Source organism: Anomaloglossus baeobatrachus, chromosome 2 (genome assembly GCF_048569485.1).
Source record: "Anomaloglossus baeobatrachus isolate aAnoBae1 chromosome 2, aAnoBae1.hap1, whole genome shotgun sequence".
Lineage (NCBI taxonomy): Eukaryota > Metazoa > Chordata > Amphibia > Anura > Aromobatidae > Anomaloglossus > Anomaloglossus baeobatrachus.
The window spans coordinates 621,753,559-621,774,142 of NC_134354.1; the positions used below are offsets into that span (position 1 = coordinate 621,753,559).

At 44.8% G+C, this 20,584-nt stretch overlaps 1 protein-coding gene across 6 annotated transcripts in view; it reads right to left on the minus strand.

Moving 5' to 3' along the window:
• ELF1 (E74 like ETS transcription factor 1) overlaps window positions 1-20,584 on the minus strand; it is a 203,588-nt gene that overhangs the window by 35,900 nt on the left and 147,104 nt on the right. For all 6 annotated transcript variants that reach the window (XM_075336846.1, XM_075336847.1, XM_075336844.1 and 3 more), the window contains one exon: window positions 13,405-13,700. In XM_075336846.1, coding sequence (XP_075192961.1) covers window positions 13,405-13,476 — 72 coding nt within the window. In that variant the 5' untranslated portion in view covers window positions 13,477-13,700. The remainder of the gene's footprint in view (window positions 1-13,404; window positions 13,701-20,584) is intronic.

The window sequence follows — 20,584 nt, forward strand, 5'->3', positions numbered from 1 at the left end:
TGGGTATACCCCCCCCTCCGCCCCCACTAAATAATGTAAATGACTCAATAGCTTTGAGCATCAATTACAGTTTGACAATGACATCTCCTGCTGTTCTCAAGTGGAGTTAAGGTGGTGTCACACACAGCGACGACGACGTCGCTGCTACGTCACCATTTTCTGTGACATTGCAGCGACGTCCCGTCGCTGTCGCTGTGTGTGACATCCAGCAACGAGCTGGCCCCTGCTGTGAGGTCGTTGCTCGTTGCTGAATGTCCTGCTTCATTTTTTCGTCGTCGCTCTCCCGCTGTGACGCACACATCGCTGTGTGTGATAGCGAGAGAGCGACGAAATGAAGCGAGCAGGGAGCAGGAGCCGGCGTCTGGCAGCTGCGGAAAGCTGTAACCACTGTAAACATCGGGTAACCAAGGGAAGACCTTTCCCTGGTTACCCAATATTTACCTTCGTTACCAGCCTCCGCCGCTCTTGCTGCCAGTGCCGGCTCCTGCTCTGTGCACATGTAGCTGCAGTACACATCGGATTAATTAACCCGATGTGTACTATAGCTAGGAGAGCAAGGAGCCAGCGCTAAGCAGTGTGCGCGGCTCCCTGCTCTCTGCACATGTAGCGACGTTATGATCGCTGCTGCGTCGCTGTGTTTGACAGCTAAGCAGCGATCATAACAGCGACTTACAAGGTCGCTGTTACGTCACAGAAAATGGTGACGTAACAGCTATGTCGTTGTCGTTATGTGTGACACCAGCTTTAGTGTCTGCTGAGGCATAGCATCCCATTCTTATTGAGGGATGCCCTTCGTTGAGGTTATAGGGTACAGAGGTACGAGCCTCTACACAGACCGAGCTTATCCTATAGATTTTCTATGAGATTCAGATCTGAAGAAAGTGCAGGCTGCTCCATTTGAGTTACCCCAGTACCTACCAGCTGTTCCCACATCATAGATGGCAATGCTCCAGCTCATCAAGGTCGCATCAAGATGAAATAAGGCCAGTGTTGTTCATGCAGAGGCACAATGCCTGGATGAATGAGGTTATTCAAGTAGTAGGATCTTTTCACTATATCATTCACAAAGTGTAAGGCAGTCTTGTATTGTCTAGACACACCTGCCCACACTAACACTACTACCACCAATGGCTCATCTGGTGACAACAGTGGCTGATGCATAGCGCTCTCCTTGAGGCCTCAAACATCGTTGAGGGCCATCATTTCTGCTCAGCGTGAATCAACTTTCATCAGTTAACAGCTGAGGCCCACTGGTCCCCCTCATCCAGCGTAGATGATGCCTTTGCCTGATGGTGTGATCAGGTACTCTCGCAGGTCATCTAGCACGCAGACCACGCTGATGTAAAACAGTTTCAAATGGTCTGATGTGACACTTGGGTGCCTCTCGCCTCCCTTAAATATGCCTGGAATTGTGTGGCATTCTTTGTCCAGTTCCCAAGCACGTAGTTCACAATTAAGAGGTCATCAGTGTGGGATGTGGCCAAAGGACGTCCACTTCTATGCCTTTCGGTGACGCTTCCAGTCTCTCTGTATCTCTGTTGCAACCTGCTGATGACACTGACACTGTTAGCTCGGTGGCCACTTTCGCATGAGAACATCCTCCTTGAAGCCTCGCAATGACTAGGTACTTGTTGATCAATTGTTAGGCGTCATCTTGGTCTCAGGATGTCAAAATGTGAACAAGATGAGGACGACTGTTTAAATACCAATTCTAATTGAACCCAGATATATTTATTGGGAGATTCATGAATCAAACACCTGTTGTGAATTCTGTCATTAAGCTCCTTGTTAGAGAACAGCAAGTTATGCAAAAAGTACTGAGACACTGAACAGTGCAATCAAAAGTTTACAAAAGGTATCTCTTGAAGTTCACTTGACAAGGTTAGTGCGCATTTTAGGATCATCCTAAAATTTCACCCAAAAGCCAAATAACCCTATTTTTTTGTGAGTAGTGTACACTATGCGATCTGTCATTTTTTATATTAGGCAAAATAGAAATTTGCAGTTAAAAGAGAACCAACCACAAGGATTTTGCGATATGAACTACACGCAGTGCCATACTCACACTAAGATGCGGAATCTAGGTATACCTGTTGTAGTAAGATGGGATGCTTGGTTGATGAAATATCTTTAAGCAAACTTGCAGAAATGCACTGCACTTGGATTGCTTTGTGCAACAGGAGCGGTCCTTTGTTGGTCAGGTCCTTGGCATATATTTCTCCTTTGATCTCTGGCGCCATTTTATTGAAGACACTGTGGTGCAAACCATGAGCGGCAGGGGCACGTGCGCAGATGGAGAAAATCTGCACATGCGCCGATGCCTCTCAGTCTTCACTAAAATGTCACCGGAGATCACGGTACGCGCAAGCACTGACTCCGGCGCCATTTTAATGATGACAGAATAACAGTGACAATGCGCACGCGCCGCCAACAACAGCGATGGCAGCATGGCGTGACAGTCACATAAAGAAAAGGGCCAGGAGGACGCTGGAGGAGGAGGAATAACCCACAACGGCCTGTCCCCGTTGCATCCATCCAAAGTGCAATGTATTTCTGCAACACTACTTAAAGATATTTCATCAACTAAGCATCCGATCTTTCTACAACAGGAATGCCTGGATTCAGCATCATAATGTGAGTATGGCACTGCCTTTACTTCAAATTGCAAAATCTTGGTGGTTAGTTCTCTTTAAAGGGAACCTGTCAAGTAAAAAAAGTGATATAACCTACAAGCAGGAGCCTGTGTGAGCCATTAACCCCTTCCTACCCATCCCCTTCTTGTAATATTGTGTAATACGAAAGTAATAAAATACGTTTTATTACTTACATATTCCCTATGTAAATAGCATAGGTTTGTAGCCCCATGGGCATCGCATCGTGGGCGTTTGCATTGCTTTCCATGGTATCACGCCCCTATGGGTGTGATACCATTGATTTACATGAGCAACGTCAACGTCAGCTCCTTCAGAATCTCGCGTGTGTGCATACCATTCTCGCCGCCGCCTTATCCTGGTGTTTGCTGGTCGGTGTCTGACGCACACTGCAAATGCTCAGAAGACTCCTGTGGTTCCTGTCATGCGCAGTGCGCGCCAAAAGCTGACCAGCGAACACCAGGCTGAGGTGGCGGTAAGAATGGTAAGCGTGCGCACGCAAGATTCTGAAGGAGCTGATGGTGACGTCGCTCATGTAAATCCATGGTATCAGGTCCACAGGGGCGTGATACCATGGAAAGCAAAGCAAACGCCCACAGGATGATGTGACACTCATGGGGCTAGAGACCTATGCTATTTACATAGGGAATATGTAAGTAATAAAACGTATTTTATTACTTTCATATTACACAATATTACAAGAAAGGGATGGGTAGGAAGGGGTTACTAGATCACACAGGCTCCTGCTTGTAGGTTATAACGCTTTTTTGACCTGACAGGTTCCCTTTAAGTGTGACATTACATCCTAAAGCTGACATATTTCAATGCTTTCGCTTAGACACATATACCCAACTAAGGGCCAAAAAGCATCATTCCAATTTCTAGAGAATGCCCCCTTATAAGTAGTAAATGTTTTATTTAGAGGCCAGAACAGGTAACACAAGCATGCGGGCTGGAGGAAGAGACAGAGGTTCTGCCATATGTTTGCAACAATCGTAACTCACAGGACACAAAGTTGAAAACAGATGACGGACTTGGCAAAAGTACAAAACTATGTTCTGGAGACTCTAAAACAATGCTGACCTCATAATGCTGAGTATGTGGAATGTTAACAAGGGCCAAACACACAAGGGGGCAAAAACAGCCAAGATGCAGCTTAGCTGTGGGTTTCCTGTGCTTTCAGATGCAGAGGCAGACGCAGACAGAAGAGGGCCCTGTGCAGGAACAAGTACGTAGGTCCTTTTCACTCCAATAGATCACCATAAGGCAGCACTTTATATATCTGACCCCCTTATCATTTGCGCAGCATACGCATCAATGGTATGTTTGCCCCTGGTCAGACCCCAACAAAAAGTAAACAGACAGTGAAGTGATCACAAACAGTAATACTGACCACAATCAATGTTCAGTGCGATGACCTCGTACTTCGTTTACTATACAAGAGTGTTTAGTTTTAAGTTCACAAAAGTGAGTACACCCCTACATCATGGAGATGGTGGATGTTAAGATACCTTGCACTCCTCCACCTTTTGTTTGAGGATTTCTCACAGGTGCTCAATAGTGTTTAAGTCTAATGTCTTTACCCTCAGTTTCTTTAGCAAGAAAGTGGTCATCTTAGAGGTGTATTTGGGGTTATGTTGGCATACTGCCCTGTAGCCCAGTTTCAGGAGGGAAAGGATCATGCTCTGCTTCAGTATATCTCTGTAAATGTTGGTATTCATCGTTCCCTCAATGAACTGTAGTTCCCCACAGTCAGCTGCACTCATGCAGCCCCAAGCCATGATATTTCCACCACCATGCTTGACTGTAGGCAAGACACATTTGTCTTTGTATGCCTCACATATGGTTGCCATCACACACTCTTGACAACATCTGAACTAAATAAGTTTATCTTGGTCTCATCAGACCACACAACATGGTTTTTGTAATCCATGTCCTTAGTCTGCTTGTCTTCAGCAACCTGCTTGTGGGCTTTCTTGTACAGAGTCTTTAGAATAGGCTTCCTTCTGGGATGATGGTCATGTAGACCAATCTGATATGGTGTGCAGCGTACAATCTGAGCATTGATGGACTGACCCCACTCCACCCCTTTTACCTCTGCAGCAATGCTGGCCATACTCATTTGTCTATTTTGAAAACTTCTGGATAGAACTTCAAGCAAATGATGATTGATGATTGCAATTACAACCAGAGGTCAAGTAACAGCCTTGCTATTTGCCAGGTATGGTGGCATGTTAAAATGTTAGCAATACTTTAAAATTACAATTTTTTTTACACTATTTTTTTTTTTTTTTTTTTTTTATTACACTTGGCGTTAATTACTGCAACACACTAAGGCTAGGTTCACACTTCCATTGTTTTGCATCAGTCACAATCCGTCGCCTTGAGGAATTACGGTATCCAGCAAAATATTTTGCAGGAATCCAGTTTTTCCCCATAGACTTCTATTAGTAACGGATTGCGACTGATTATGCTGCGTTGCATTCGCTGCGTCGCGGTCAGTCGTTTTTTAACTGACCGCCGGGCGGGAGCAACGCAGCCTGTATCATTTTTTGAGCAGCGCAATCCGTAGGATTTTGCTGCGCATGCTCTCTCTGGCTCCCTGCACACGTAACCAGGATACACATCGGGTAACCAAGCAATGCGCTTTGGTTAGTTACCCGATATTTACAGTGGTTACGTGTGCAAGGAGCCAGCGCTAAGCGGTGTAAGCTGGTATCCAAGATAAATATCGGGTAACCAAGCAAAAAGTGCTTTGCTTTTATAGTTACCTGATCGTTACCCTGGATACGTGTACAGGGAGCCTGACACATCACCACTCGGCTCCGCCCCCTCACGCACTACGCATGTGTACACACACACACACACACACTTGTCCCTAGCCCTGCAGTCCCCCGCGGCACTGACGTCCTCAGCGCCACAGCCCCGCTCGGCTCCGCCCCCTCGCGCTTCGCCCCCCTCGCGCTCCGCCCCCCGCACACAACGGAGTCCGACAATGATTTCTGTTCTTTGTCATCAGTTGTACAACGCATCAGTCACATGCGTCAAGCAACGCATGTGACTGATGCAAAACAACGGAAATGTGAACCTAACCTAAATGGTTAAGATTCAAACATCTGCCAAGCAAGTGGTGTGCACCCTTTCTGGAAGAAAGTAGTGGCTCCTACATGAGTATGTCGGAATTCAAATTAAATCTATTAGAGAGAACTTGTCATGTCTCAAAACACTACTGACCTACAGATATGGGGTTTACCTCCAGATTAATAGCATTCTAAGGGCGCAGTCACATGGCCATATAACACAGACAACAATCACATAGTAATTCATTGCCTGACAGCTCTCCTATCCAGAGCATGACCGCTAGTATTTCTATGCAGCTCTCACACTCGGGTCAAGAGAGCCGTCGGCCAGTCTAAGCATTACAATGCAATCCTAGTCTGTGTTATACGACTGTGTGTCTTCGTTGTAAAGTGGCTAGGATGATGAATGGAGCCCGACTCCAGAAGGAAATTAATTTTACTTGACTGGGCAGACTCAAGCTTTCAGGTCTCCAGCTGTGCCGGCACGGTATTAGTCACCACTCGTTACACCATGACTGGCGGCTCTACCCATACCCCGGCACTGACTGATAGCCAGCTCAGCATTGCATCAGTGCAGAGACAGCTGTCAGTCAATGGCCAGGGCATGCTTACAGCCGTCGCCCACTGTATGATGAGCGATTAAACTGCTCCGGCCGCACCTCAATGACAAAGTCGGAGGCTCCCGGGAGGAATGAAGTTAATTTCCCCCCTGTTGCCAGGTTTTCAGTACAGTAGCCGGGCAGCTTGAGAAAACTAGTAACCTGCAGATTAACCCCATATCCAAAGCTCAATAGCTTTTCAGTACATAACAGGTTCCCTTTAAGCCAACCGAGGTCTGGTGTACTAGAACAAATGACAATATGAAATAGGGCACAATAGCAGGTAACAATATATTGCATGTCTACTGTGAGGTGTGCCCAACCTATAGTATATAGTAACTACGTCAGCAAATGAAGGTATTAAATCAAACAGAGGGCCGATATAACCTATTCAGGAGGACCTTGACTTCTGCCTATACAGCATAAAGCCCTAGATTGCAGTGCACTGGATTTTGGTAATGTATGCTGTGGGAAAAGACAACTTGGCAGTCCTTAGTACAGACCAGTGAATCACTACAGCAGTCGGGATCAGTCCAATAGTGGGATGACGTGAGCTAGTCACCCAAGTGCCGCAGGACAACAAAGGCTCAGCAAAATTGGAGTGGGGGGAGGAGAGGGGTTTTGAACAGAGTCTAGGGTGTGTCTATAGGTACAGATTACACATTGCCCTTGGTCACAGGGTGGATCAGTCTCGGCTCTGTTTACTGTAAAAACAGAAGGTGTCTCCCTTGTTCATTTGTGAGCACACATCTGAATTGGATACAAAGTCAAATTGCTTCTAATTATAGACACGAGGCAGCCTGCAAATAAAAATCAGCAAGTGGGCAAAATGTCTGCAGAAACATGGCTAGGATATGGAACGGAGCACCGATCACGTCTGCTTTATACAGGACCAGACACCAGGTCAAACGTGGGCAATGTCTCCTCATATTTTATTCCCGCTGTTCCCCTCATTATTCAGTTTTTGGACTTCCCTTTTGTTTAGTCCAAATTTTTTATAGTCTTTCCAAGTGGGTGCGTTTTGAGACTGCTCTGCACGATTACCCTACGAACAACCCTGTGGGTAAATGCCATAACACGAACACTAAATAAAAAGTGCCTATATAGGTGCCCACATATCTGGAAACGTGTGGCGAATTTATGAAAAGAAAAAAAAAAAAAAAAGAAGAGGAGCAGCAGGAATGAAAGAGTAAATAGTGACCACTTTTGACCGGGTGACTAGAGAGGAGCGGGCCCGAGGGAGTTCAGGTTCTGCTGGTGCAGTTGAACCTTTCTCAAGTTTGGTTTTGGACCCACACTTGACCTGAACTTCATTTGAAGTCACTGATTGGCAGTTCAGGTCTCCGCCCACATGCAGCCAGCCACTTCTGAGGAAGGGTGAGCGGGGTTTTTTCCATTTATTTATTTTTTGGGGTGCACACTACACCTGATCACGCTGTTGTTACCCGCAGTGTGAGCTGATGAAACACTGCAGATGGCTCGCACTGGGCCAAGCACTGTGCATACCTGAGCACAGCGATGCTCACGTGAGGGGTTTGCATTAGTAAAGCCCCCGAACTGCGAACCTGAACTTTGTTTTCTTGGAAAAGCCGGAGCTCATACCAAACGCGAACTGCAGGTCCACTCCTCTCTACTGGTGACAGGTTGTCTCACACTTTACCATATTTTTACCAAGTTTTGTTCCTAAAATTTCCTTTTTTTAATTTTTTTTTTTTATTTGATTGAATTAAATAAATTGAAACAAGAACTAGTGTAGTGAATCTTTATAATTAACCAGAGAACTTGGAATTCCAAGTTTGCTGTGACAAGCTGTGAATGTGAAAAGTCATGATGATGTCTGGACAAGATGAAGAAAAGAAAGAGAGCCATTCAAATCAGAGACAATATTATTAAAAGGTAAGTAAATGTAAATGTTTATTTGAGATACTGACTAATTCTCATCAGTACTGTGGTTCCTGCATGGTCCACAGTCTGATGATGACTAATAACTCCCAGTATATATTTACCTTTGCTAAGGACATACTGGAAGTTGTAGGTACATGCAATACAAATGTATATGGATCTGACCTGATATCACATTTGATGTACCATGTACTGATGTTGGTTTTTGTGATGTATTTCTGTACTGCTGGTTGTTCTGGTGATGTATTTAAAGTACTGATGACTGTTGTGATGCTGTGTTTCTGCACTCATGGAGGTTCTAGTGATGTATTTTGATACTGCTAGTGGTTCTCATGGTGTATTCTTGTGCAGTTATTAGTTCTGATCTTGTACGTATGTAATAATCTGTAACTTGTAATATTAAGTTAGACATGCATATGTTAAAGAATTGTGCAGTCTGACAAGTTAAAGGTTACTATGTTTTTATTTATGTTAGAAGCATTAAGGAGTTATTCTCTCCACCCACCCAAAAAAAAAGAGCAAGACCTATTCATAGAATAAGTAATAACTAGGTGATCGCTAAGGGTCTCACTGCTGGAACTCCCAGACATTCCAAGATCAAGGCTATGGAACCACGATAACAGTGCTCACACCAGCACTACCCAGAATGGAGTAGTAGTGCACATGCACTACCTCTGTTCCATTTATTCTCTATAGGACTGTTGGAGAAAGCAGCGTACTGTTCTCTGCTATCCTTTGACAGTGTATGGAGCAGTGGCCGAGTATGCGCACTTGCCACTCCATTCAAGATGGAGCTACAGAACTCAGATTTCTAGATTGTTGTGGGTGCCGCAGTTAAGCCCCAAGTGATCAGCAAATAGGAGCAAAGTTTTTTTGGGGTATTTTTTAAGGTATGGAAGGTACTAGGAATAGGAGTTGGGAATGGCCCTCTAGTCTTTTTTTCTCAGCGCTCCTGTGGTCTTATGAGATTTGCCAGAGAACAAAACGACTGCCCAATGGCAATCCAACAGGCCGGATTATTTTGTCTCCCATCAACTTTTGGGGAGAAGTCAGTTAGCCCCATACACCTTGGACTGTTTGACAATCTGAATAGATACATGAACATGGCCATAAACAATGAATGTAAAGTCCTAATACACATTAGAGCTATGACAGCTGTACCCACCGATATGGTCGGGTTTGGCTTACCATCTAAACTCCAACACCAACTCTGCCCCAACCGTTAATGTTGGGGGGTGTTTAGAATCTGGCATGTTCAATTTTAGACTGCCAATCTTTTTATTTTCAGTGAGATAAGGATAGGCTTAGGGTGCCTTCACACTTTAGCGATGCAGCAGCGATCCGACCAGCGATCTGACCTGGTCAGGATCGCTGCTGCATCGCTACATGGTCGCTGGTGAGCTGTCAAACAGGCAGATCTCACCAGCGACCAGTGACCAGCCCCCAGCCAGCAGCGATGTGCAAGCGACGCTGCGCTTGCACGGAGCCGGTGTCTGGAAGCTGCGGACACTGGTAACTAAGGTAAACATCGGGTATGGTTACCCGATGTTTACATTAGTTACCAGCGCACACCGCTTAGCTGTGTGTGCAGGGAGCAGGGAGCCGCGCACACTGAGCGCTGGCTCCTTGCTCTCCTAGCTACAGTGCACATTTGGTTAATTAACCCAATGTGAAATGCAGCTACATGTGCAGAGAGCAGGGAGCCGCGCACACTGCTTAGCGCTGGCTCCTTGCTCTCCTAGCTACAGTACACATCGGGTTAATTAACCCGATGTGTACAGCAGCTACATGTGCAGAGAGCCGGAGCCGGCAGCACAGGCAGCGTGAGAGCGGCGGAGGCTGGTAACTAAGGTAAATATCGGGTAACCACCTTGGTTACCCGATGTTTATCTTGGTTACAGCTTACCGCAGCTGCCAGACGCCGGCTCCTGCTCCCTGCTCGCTTCATTTGTCGCTCTCTCGCTGTCACACACAGCGATCTGTGTGTCACAGTGGGAGAGCGCCTTTGAAGAAAACGAACCAGGGCTGTGTGTAACGAGCAGCGATCTCGCAGCAGGGGCCAGATCGCTGCTCAGTGTCACACACAGCGAGATCGCTAATGAGGTCACTGCTGCGTCACAAAAAGCGTGACTCAGCAGCGATCTCGGCAGCGAGCTCGCTGTGTGTGAAGCACCCCTAACCCACCAACATATGGCTTTGATTGCAGACCCCTTAAGATACTTCCCATCCAATGTATAGTACATCCTCTCCCCTAATTTTTCATACCTTTAAATTGTACCCGATGGGGTTTTTTTTGCCCTTTCCGCACACCTCAACAATGTTTTGTCTTAGTAGTACTGTATTATCTCCTGTTTAATGGGAGGTTATGTATTCAGTACAATCACTGCTGACCTATATGTGGGGCTACTGATAAGTCTTTGGCAAGATAGAATGATGAAACTTAACATTTATTCCACATACTCTTCACTGATGTCAACACACTTCTTACAATCGGTATGCCAAGCTCTGTAAGCCTAGTAAAACAAAAAAAACAAAAAAAAAAAAAAAAAGGATTTTGGTTGTGCCTCAAACCAGGCATCTGAAGCAGCTATGACATCAGAAATGGTGTGAAATTTGGTACCCTTGAGGTGTTTCTTCAGGTTTGGAAACAGATGATAGTTGGAGGGAGCTAGATCTGGTGAATAAGGTGGGTGGTCAACCAGCTGGAAGCACAGCTCTGTCAGTTTTGCCGTGGTCGCTTGTGCAGTGTGAGCGGAGGCGTTGTCTTGCAGGAACAAGATTCATTTGGACAGCTTGCCTTTAGACCTGCCTTCAATTGGTCCAAAGTTCAATATAAAACCTTGCATTGATGATGGAACCCTTTTGAAGGTAGTCCACTAGCCAGAAGCCCTTCTTATCCCAGAACACAGATGCCATCACCATAGTGGCTGATTTTTGCACCCTGAACTTCTTTGGACGAGGAGAACCACTGTGCCTCCACTCTTGACTGCTGCTTGTTTTCAGGGTCATACAAATAATCCAGGTCTAATCCATAGTGACCAGTCGATCCAGGAAGTTCTTATCAGTCCGGAAATGCTGACAAATGGACCGGGAAGTTTTCACTCACATGCTTTTCTGATCTGTTGTCAAACATTTGGGAACCTACTTTGCAGATAGCTTCCTCATGTCCAAATGTTGATGGATAATGACACAAACACGTTCACAGGAAATCCCCATGATGTCAGCTATTGCTTTAGCTAAAATTCGTCGATTCTCCAGTATGAGGTTGTGCACAGCATCGACAATCTCCGGAACAACCAGCACTCTCGGTCGTTGAGGACGTTCCTCATAATTGGTGCTGAAGTGGCCCATTTTAAATTTAGCAACCCAGTTCTTAACAGTGGAATATGAAGGGCATTGATCCCCCAATGTCTGCGACATATCACCATTAATATCCTTTGCGGACTTTCCTTGCAGAAACAAGAATTTTATCACTTCTCTGCTCTCAGTTGCTGTGAACATCGCATTAAACTTCGCCATTTTGTTTTCCCATGGGCGTAGAACACTGTTGCCATAAGCAACAAACACAACATTTTGAAAACATATATTAGACACATAAGGCTTTCATGTGATGTAACATTCGTTACCATAGAAACAAAAAAGGATCACAAAGCCAAAGACTTATCAGCAGCCCCTCGTAATTTATTGTAGTTTAACGTCAGACAGAGCCATGAATACCTTGCTCACACAAGTCTGAATGAGGCGGGTTCAAGTATATAAATTGTGTGAAAAACCGATAGTTGTTACTATATTATTGCTATATAAGGATTCCTTTCCGGTCGGACTAATAGCAATCAAATTTGGGATCTGTAAATGGCCTATTGATCGGATTGAAATCTGCCTCATCTTTCAGAAAACTATTCTGACTTGCTTGAAAATCTGCCTGACAATAACAATTGTAGACAGTAAATAATATCTGAACGATATCTGACAAGGAAGCTCCACTACTGTGAATAGGAACGTTTTACTTTAGATAGATCACAACAACTGAGAATGAAAATATTGTAAAAAAAAAAATAAAACTGAGGGTGTAATAAACGAGCTGAAACCAATTTCACCACTGTAAGATCAGCCGGCTTGGTCAGACGCCAATCATTCGTCAAGTGCACATACTGCGCCTTCATCAATGCGGCAATGCCATGACGTCATACATACAATACAGCCTGTCTCTTTCAGATATTCTTTTCCTGTAGCTATGCTTTATCACACAAGTAGAATAATGAAATTTAAAGCAGTGCAAGATCCATGGAAGGAAGTTACCAAACCAAAAATGCCCAACTGCACCATTGACCAATCTAGGGGTCTGTCCTTTGACTAGAAACATTAGTGCAGAATACTGCCGTTTTGACCGGTAATTTTAATTAATTTAGAATACGGATATGAATACAATCTGTTTATACATTAGGCTTTCCAATTTGCACGGGCTGCCCACTACTGGACAACCACTGCATTATCAACTTAGGGTCCCATTGAAAATAAAAACAAAACAATGTTCATTCACTCCCGCAGGGGTGAATTTCCAATGATGCCCCAGAGGGTGACATAATACAATCAATTGCCACTGATTGGCTGCAGCTCATCAATACTTCATCGGAGCAGATGTCCCCTCTGTTGGAATATTAAAAGGCTGCACCCCATCAGCGGTCACTGATTGACTGCAGTGGTCACATGAAAACAGTGTCACATCACTCGCTGGGAACAGCGGCGCCAACATCGCTGGAACAGAGGTTGTCCAGTCATATGATATTGAGGACCTATCATGAGGAGAATCATGAATATCAGATTGGTGGGGGTCTGACACCCTCACTGATATATCTGCTCCAGCAGTGGCCAGATGTAAACATTGAACACAGCTCAACACCAGAGAGAATAGTAGCTGATCTGCAGTACCTGGTACAGACTGATACATTAACATCTGGTCACCACTGGAGCCAACAACAGGTTAATAGTGGAACCGGTTGTTAACTTTCAATAAAATATTGATGACCTATCCTAGGTCATCAATGTCAGAAAGACAAAGAGAACCCCTTAACTCGTGATCTGCGTCATCTCATAACAAGGAATGTATAACATTGATGACAATAGGGACTTTGTCTAATTGCACGAGATTTACATCACATTCTCCAAACCTACCTGGTGATCATCCGCCATGACATTACTGGCAAACTCGAACACCAGCTCATTTGGTTGCACGACGGTAGCCATCCTAGTGCTTTCCCTTCCTACAAATCCTCATGAGAAGTACAAAAAACTCTTTTGGTTTCTTGTATGGAATGAAACGATAACACCGGTTAATCCAGGCTTCTAAAGTGCTTTTTTGAGTTTGCGCATTCACATATATTTGTAATGTTCAAATTCCAGGCGATCTGTTGTTCCTTAGGAAGCAATGGATTTTCTTCAGCTGTTCTTTCTCATTGGGAAGCCAAAGCCTGCAAAATGTTAAAAATAAAAAAATAAAATTAGTTATTCTCTATATAAGACAAATCCTGTACAATGGAGAATTAAATACAAACAGTATAAATACATAAGACGACGTATATAAAAGTCAACTAAAGTAAACCCAAAAAACTGTAGAAGTCCTATTCTATTCTACCCGATGTGACCTTCTATATCTAGAACAGATGGACTTGTGTTACCTCTTATATAAGGAATTGATTATATTGCTCACAACTGAAAATACAGAATCTGCACAGTGACTATTCCATAGCAGCAGAATAAAAATCAGAAAAAGATCATATAAAACAATGTAAAAAACCAGCAAACACATTCCCTGCATTTCTACCCTGACATTTTGCAGTTGTGTTCTACATTATAGCTAGGCTTATCAGAAGAACAAGCTTGTGAACTACAGGAAGGAAACAGTGATGACCACGTCACGGCAAAAAATAAAACATGCAAAGATCTGCACACCACAACCACTCCACCCCAGACCGCTCAAGAAAGAGGGGCAAAATGGAAACCGCCGGAGCCGGGTGCGAGGGCATTGTCTCTGCTACTACTAACGTGCTGGCTCATCTGCCTTGGTGAGCAAAGGGTTACCCAGTCACCATTCTCAGGGGCCGTAGTGTATAGAAATACATTATACAGTGACAAGATGTACTGTAGATTTGGCTCATCTGCACATCAGACAAGTGGAAACGTCACACTAAAGTACATCTCACATATGAGACCATGACTGTTTCTGGGGCCATTAATATCTGGGCACATTTTCTAAACTTTCCTCTTATAGACATAGAAAGATATAAATATACACATTGAACAATGCCATATGTTTAGATGCATCCACTAGTAATATGAAGCAGATATAGCTGTTGGTTCACAATTCAAAAACAGAGTGTGTGTGTGTGTGTGTGTGTGTGTGTGTGTGTGTGTGTGTGTGTGTGTGTGTGTGTGTGTTATATATATAAATTTAATAGTGGCTAAAAAAAATAATACCTGTTTCATATTACTAGTGGATGCATCTAATCATACGGCACTGTGTACATTTATATACATAAATACAGAGCAGTGGCGTACCGTCAATAGAGGCAGGCCACGCCATTGCTATCGGATGCACGAGCTGGAGGGGCCCGGCCCCGACAGCCTGCAGTGTGCGATCTTTCACTTTCATAATTCCCAGCAGGGGCAGGCTGCCGGTCACCAAGCAGTTGATTAAGGCCGCTGGGGCTGGCAATGTTCGTATAGCTACAGGCTGGCCGCAACACAGATGCAGACACGCCCGCACTGCGCGGCCTCTGCTGAAGAGGAGGGAGTGGCCAAGCAGCATCATCTTCCAGTCGCAGAGCTGTGACAGATGCCAGGAGGACAACAGCCAATCAAGAGAGGGGGCGGAGCTCGTTCAGTACAACGCGGGAGAAAGAAAAAATGTGCAGTGGACTTTGTTCAGTAACAGGATGATAGTTATATTCAGACTCTGTGGTGATAATATTTGGTCATGGTGTGGAAGCATTATTTTGCAATGTATTGTAGTATTATTGGTTTTGATATAGTGGGTGTTGTTCAGTAACACTATATAGTATGTATTATTTGGTAATTGTATGACTTTTGCCGCAGCATTACTGTAAAGAAATGTAGATATTTATAGATTTGTATTATTTAATTATTTTTCTGGAGGCAGTAAATGTATCACTAATTACTGTGAGACACTTCGGTAGGACTAGTAGGACTATTTTTTAGTACGGTTTATCCTGATGTTCTTTGGTTTGTTGGCAGTAGCTGATTCCACTGTTTGCAGGCTCTGCCGTGCCCAGCAAGCGTCAGGCTCTGCCATGCCCAGCAAGCGTTAGGCTCCGCCATGCCCAGCAAGCGTCAAGCTCCGCCGTGCCCAGCAAGCGTCAGGCTCCACCGTGCCCAGCAAGCGTCAGGCTCCGCCGTGCCCAGCGCATCACACACAGTCACAACAGGCGCACAGCACTGCCTAGACTGTTCCTCTGCAGATGGAGCCAGGCCTGGTAATAGTCTACTTACTGGACTAGTAGATGTATAGCCTGGCTAGGATAAAGATTAATAGCTGCACACTAAAATGCCAACAATGAATAAGGGAACTCTGGTATTGCATTACTGCTATAGGAATATTGGGGGGGGGGGGGGTGGGGGGAGAAGATATTTAGCTTATGTATTTACCAATGCATGTGAGCCTGGTCACCACGGCAAGGTATCTCTCTATATATTGGGAACCTAACTTCACATGCCACTATCTGGGTTAAAAACCTCCATGTCTGGGAACCTAGGCTCCAGCAGCTACGGTATAAAGGGGAATGAACACAGCCTGGTTACAGGGTGGGGTGCTCAGTCAGAAAGAAATGCACTACAAATATATCAAAAAGACTGATCAGCACATAAAACAGATGTGAACAGGTGCTAGCTGAAACAGCTAGAACCTGTGCACACCTGGTGGATGTGCGGTCAGTCTTTTTGATATATTTGTAGGATAAAGATTAATTCATAATGTGTATATGTGCCCCCCAGTAACTTGTAACCTCCCCCTCACTGGCCCCTAGTAACTTGTATGGTGCCCTCAGTAACTTGTATGCCCCCCACTGGCCCCTAGTAACTTATATTTCCCTCACTGACCCCTAGTAACATGTATGGTGCCCTCAGTAACTTTGTATGTCCCCCACAGTAACATGTAAGCTGCCCCCAGTAACGCATATGCTGTTTAGTATGTTAATATTTTATTGTTTTGGGTTTTGTTTTTTTATTGGGGGGGGGGAGGGGGGCATTCAGACTTTTGCTATGGGGCCCCATGATTTCTATGTACGCCCCTGGTACATACGCTTTCCTATTAAGGAATAGTTCACAACGGGGAAAAGTACGGGGGAAACAGACTTGTTTGTTGAAATCCTCATGAAATCCTGAACATTTGAACATAGCTTTCAAGCTGAGCAAACTGCTGCTCCACCCCATATTCTCTGCATAGCGTGTCCTCCTGTATTGCACAAGTCATGAACCAGCGCTGCTCGGTTAGTTACTTGAGGAGTCTATAATGAAGTCAGTCTGTTTGCATTATGTGTGGGTGTACGGTCAAGGGCCCTCCCAGTACACAGGAAAACTATGAGGACACCACATCATTAGCCACGCAGTGCGAAGATCGAGAACGCCTATCTAATACAGTGGGAACATTCCCTGATGGTTAAAATGAGTGGACTGCCATACCCTCAATAGCAGCGGGCTAACAGAAGCGAGGGGCTGACACCTTACAGAACAGACTAAGGAAGCCGACCATTTGTGTTCAAAACAAGTAAAAACCTCCCGACTAGTAATGATACTACATTCAAGAGAAAGGGTCTTAACTGTATGAAGACAGTTTGATGAAGGGATATTCCCATACCCATTAGCACATATCCACTGCGGGACCTACACCTGTAAAAGCCATTTATGGCATACTTTATAGAAATGCTGTAATAAGTTTAAGATAGAAATACCCCTTTAAAGAATCTATGACCATAAATGCACTGTAAACTACTATAATGGGTGGATATCTGCAAAGACACAATCCAATTAATATTTAATATCTGTAAACACACTACCAATCCTCTGCAGGGACCCTTTTCTTGTTTTTCACAAGAAATACTGCAGAAACCTATAGATCATGGTGCCTGCCAAAATAAATGTAGAACCATTGACAGGTTAATCATAATGTATGCACAAGGCTATGGGCATAATGCAGCCAGCTTTACAGGGGATAGGTCATAGTATTTAAAGGGAATCTGTGTGCACGCTATGTGATCTGAAGACAGCAGGAGATGGGCACTGAAACACTTAATTTAGGCCTTTGTCATTTATTAAGCGGTGTGTCATTTACCTAGTGAAGGTTTTCTCACTAGGACGTTATCATTGCTGAGACTGGCTGCCCCATGACAAGTTGTCCGACCATGTTCCCTCCTCTGATAAGCAGCCCAAAATCTTTCTGAGCTCTGCTACATACCGTACTACATCTAAGGCCGGGGCCACACTGGGACTACTGCGATCCTCGCATGACACTCCGCTCCCGCTGTGCTGCCAGCGTGAGCGGAGTGTCATTGCGACTGAGGTCCGATCGTGCGATCGGACCACAGCTGCAAGGAGCGGGCCGGCACTGAGGAGGGGTGGGAGGGATTTATTTATCTCACTCTCTCCTCCGTTGCCGGCTATTACCATTCTCACTCTACACTCGCAGTACACCGATGTAATGCGAGTGCAGTGTGATTTTTCTCTCACCCCATAGACTTGAATGGGTGCGAGAGAAAGAGGATCGCATTACACCCGCAGCATGCTGCAACTGTTTTCTCGGTCCGATTAGGGCTGAGAAAATAATCGCTCATGGGTGCTGGCACATAGGTTAATATTGGTCCAAGAGGCATGCAATGTTTTATTGCATTCCACTCGCTCAGATTTTCATGCCGTGTGTCTTAGGCCTAAGAACTGTGATAATTCGCTTATTGAATGCAGCAGTTGAGACAAGTGATATATCATTGGAATCAGGGTCTCTTTTCCTACATGAAGCTGCTCTCAGATGAAGTAGCAAAAACCTGGTGATAGATTCCCCTTAATGAGAATGTCAGCTTTGTAATACACAGAAAAAGGGGCTGTCCAGTCAACAGCTTAAACATTATTTGTTATCATTATCGATAATGAATATTTACCCGCTCTCTTCACCACCCCCCACCACCCCCAAAATAATAGAAGTTCAGGGCTCTTTTATGGTAACAGATGAAGGTTAGCCATTAAAGGGCATTTCAGCAATTGAAGGAGTTTTCCAGATTTAAGATATTGATTACCTATTCATAAGGCTGCTTTACACGCAGCGACATCGCTAGCGATGTCGCTGGTGAAAGCACCTGCCCCGACGGTTGTGCCCGTGGCGTACAACATCGCTTGGACCAGTCACATGTACTTACCTGCCTAACGACGTCGCTGTGGCCGGCGAACCGCATCCTTTCTAAGGGGGCAGTTCGTGCGACGTCACATGGCAGCCGTCCAATAGAAGCGGAGGGGCGGAAAGCAGCCGAAAGAAAGTGACGCCCACCTCGTTGCCGGAGAACGCAGGTAAGGTGTTGTTCCTCGTTCCTGGGGTGTCACACGTAGCGATGTGTGCTGCCTCAGGAACGATTAACAACCTGCGTCCTGCAACAGCAACGATATTTGGGATTAGAACGACGTGTCAACGATCAACGATTAGCTGAGTATTTTTGATCGTTAGCCATCGTTAGTACGTTTCACACTCAACGACGTTGCTAACGAGGCCAGATGTGCGTCACGAATTCCGTGACCCCCATGACATTTCGTTAGCGAGGTCGTTGCGTGTAAAGCCCCCTTTAGGATTGGTCATGAATATCATATAGTTCGAGGTCAGACACATCCAATTAGCTCTTTTTAGCTCCGGCGGCAGTTGGATGTAAGCAATGAACGGTGCTCATCATGCTCCACCTGCTATGTACTGGCTGTTCCCGAGTCCTGCAGTTCAGCTCCTATTCACTTCAATACATTGTTTATGGCTAGCCACAGCTGAAAGCAGCTGATTGATGGCGATGCCAGATGTTAAGCCCCAGATCTAATATTGATGACTTCTCCTTAGGACAGGACATTAATATAATAAAGGCTGCGAAACCCCTTCATATTTTCTTTTTCCATTAACCTAAATCCTCCAAAAGACCCTTTTTGTAATTAACCTACTGTTTTGGTTTGGTCCTAATTCCACGTTTCTCCTCTGTCACATAACATGAAGATGTGACCAGCCTACGATTCCGTCACATCTAATGGTCACGTGTTGACGAGGCTCCACCGCACTGCCCTGTCATTCGTGGAAAACACATTTAGACCCCGCACACTGTGGCTCAAATCGGTGCATGTGTACAGGAAAGCAATAAACTAGGGGTAAGGGGGGACGCAGAGCCCAAAGATGTAATCAGAGCAAGGCGAGGAGGTGGATCTCAACAGACACAACAGATTAGTTGAAAATGGTATGTACATGTTGGTTGTTGGTACAGCAGTAAAAGTGCTGTAAAAGTGCAGTAAAAAGTGTTCAGCCTCTATAAAATTGGAGAATCTCTTTACAGGCGCTCCTTTAATGCGGGCGAAATCTTATGGCACCATTATCAGGCTGTTATGACAGAATAGGAAAATGTCATTGAGAAACAGAAAACTAAATGTCTTCTAGGCAAATAAAAGTCCAAAATATGCTTTAAATATGAAACATCTGCACGCTGTGGGTAATAAATGTGTATGGAGTCTGCTGCAGACACGCCCCACATAAGGGCACACTGGGTGAGCTGCCAGCGTTCACAGTAATAGCTTTATTAATCTCCATAACAGTCTATTGCCGTGTAATTACTGCTCTACACCGTCTCCTGGAAGTTTATTACCTAATCATTCCTGCGAATGTACAATAAGCCGAGAAATGATCAGCTAAGAGTGATCAGCATGCAAATATTCTGGCTTCTAGACAATACGAATTGGCACTCTTGGAAATTAGGGCTGGTTTCATCGGGGGGAGGGACGTCAGGCAGCCCTCAGACCCCAGCAGACATTTCTCTTATCTGTATGGCTAGTTTCAATGGAAACCGTCACTTGTCCAATCTAACAACCTCATGTATTTAGGAAGGGATTTAGAATAACTTTACTCATTTCATTTTCTGCTCATTCTAACCATAGGAGTCCAGTGGGTGGTCTCACTCACTGATACGAGCCCCTACACAGATTGTGGTCAGGCAATGAGTAGGCTGTCCACCAAACCGCTGAGCCCAGAAGGAGCTGCAATTTCACTATCAGAGTCTTCACGTACAAACCCATACATTAATCTGCTGAGTTATTCTAAAACATGATGCCAACAGAT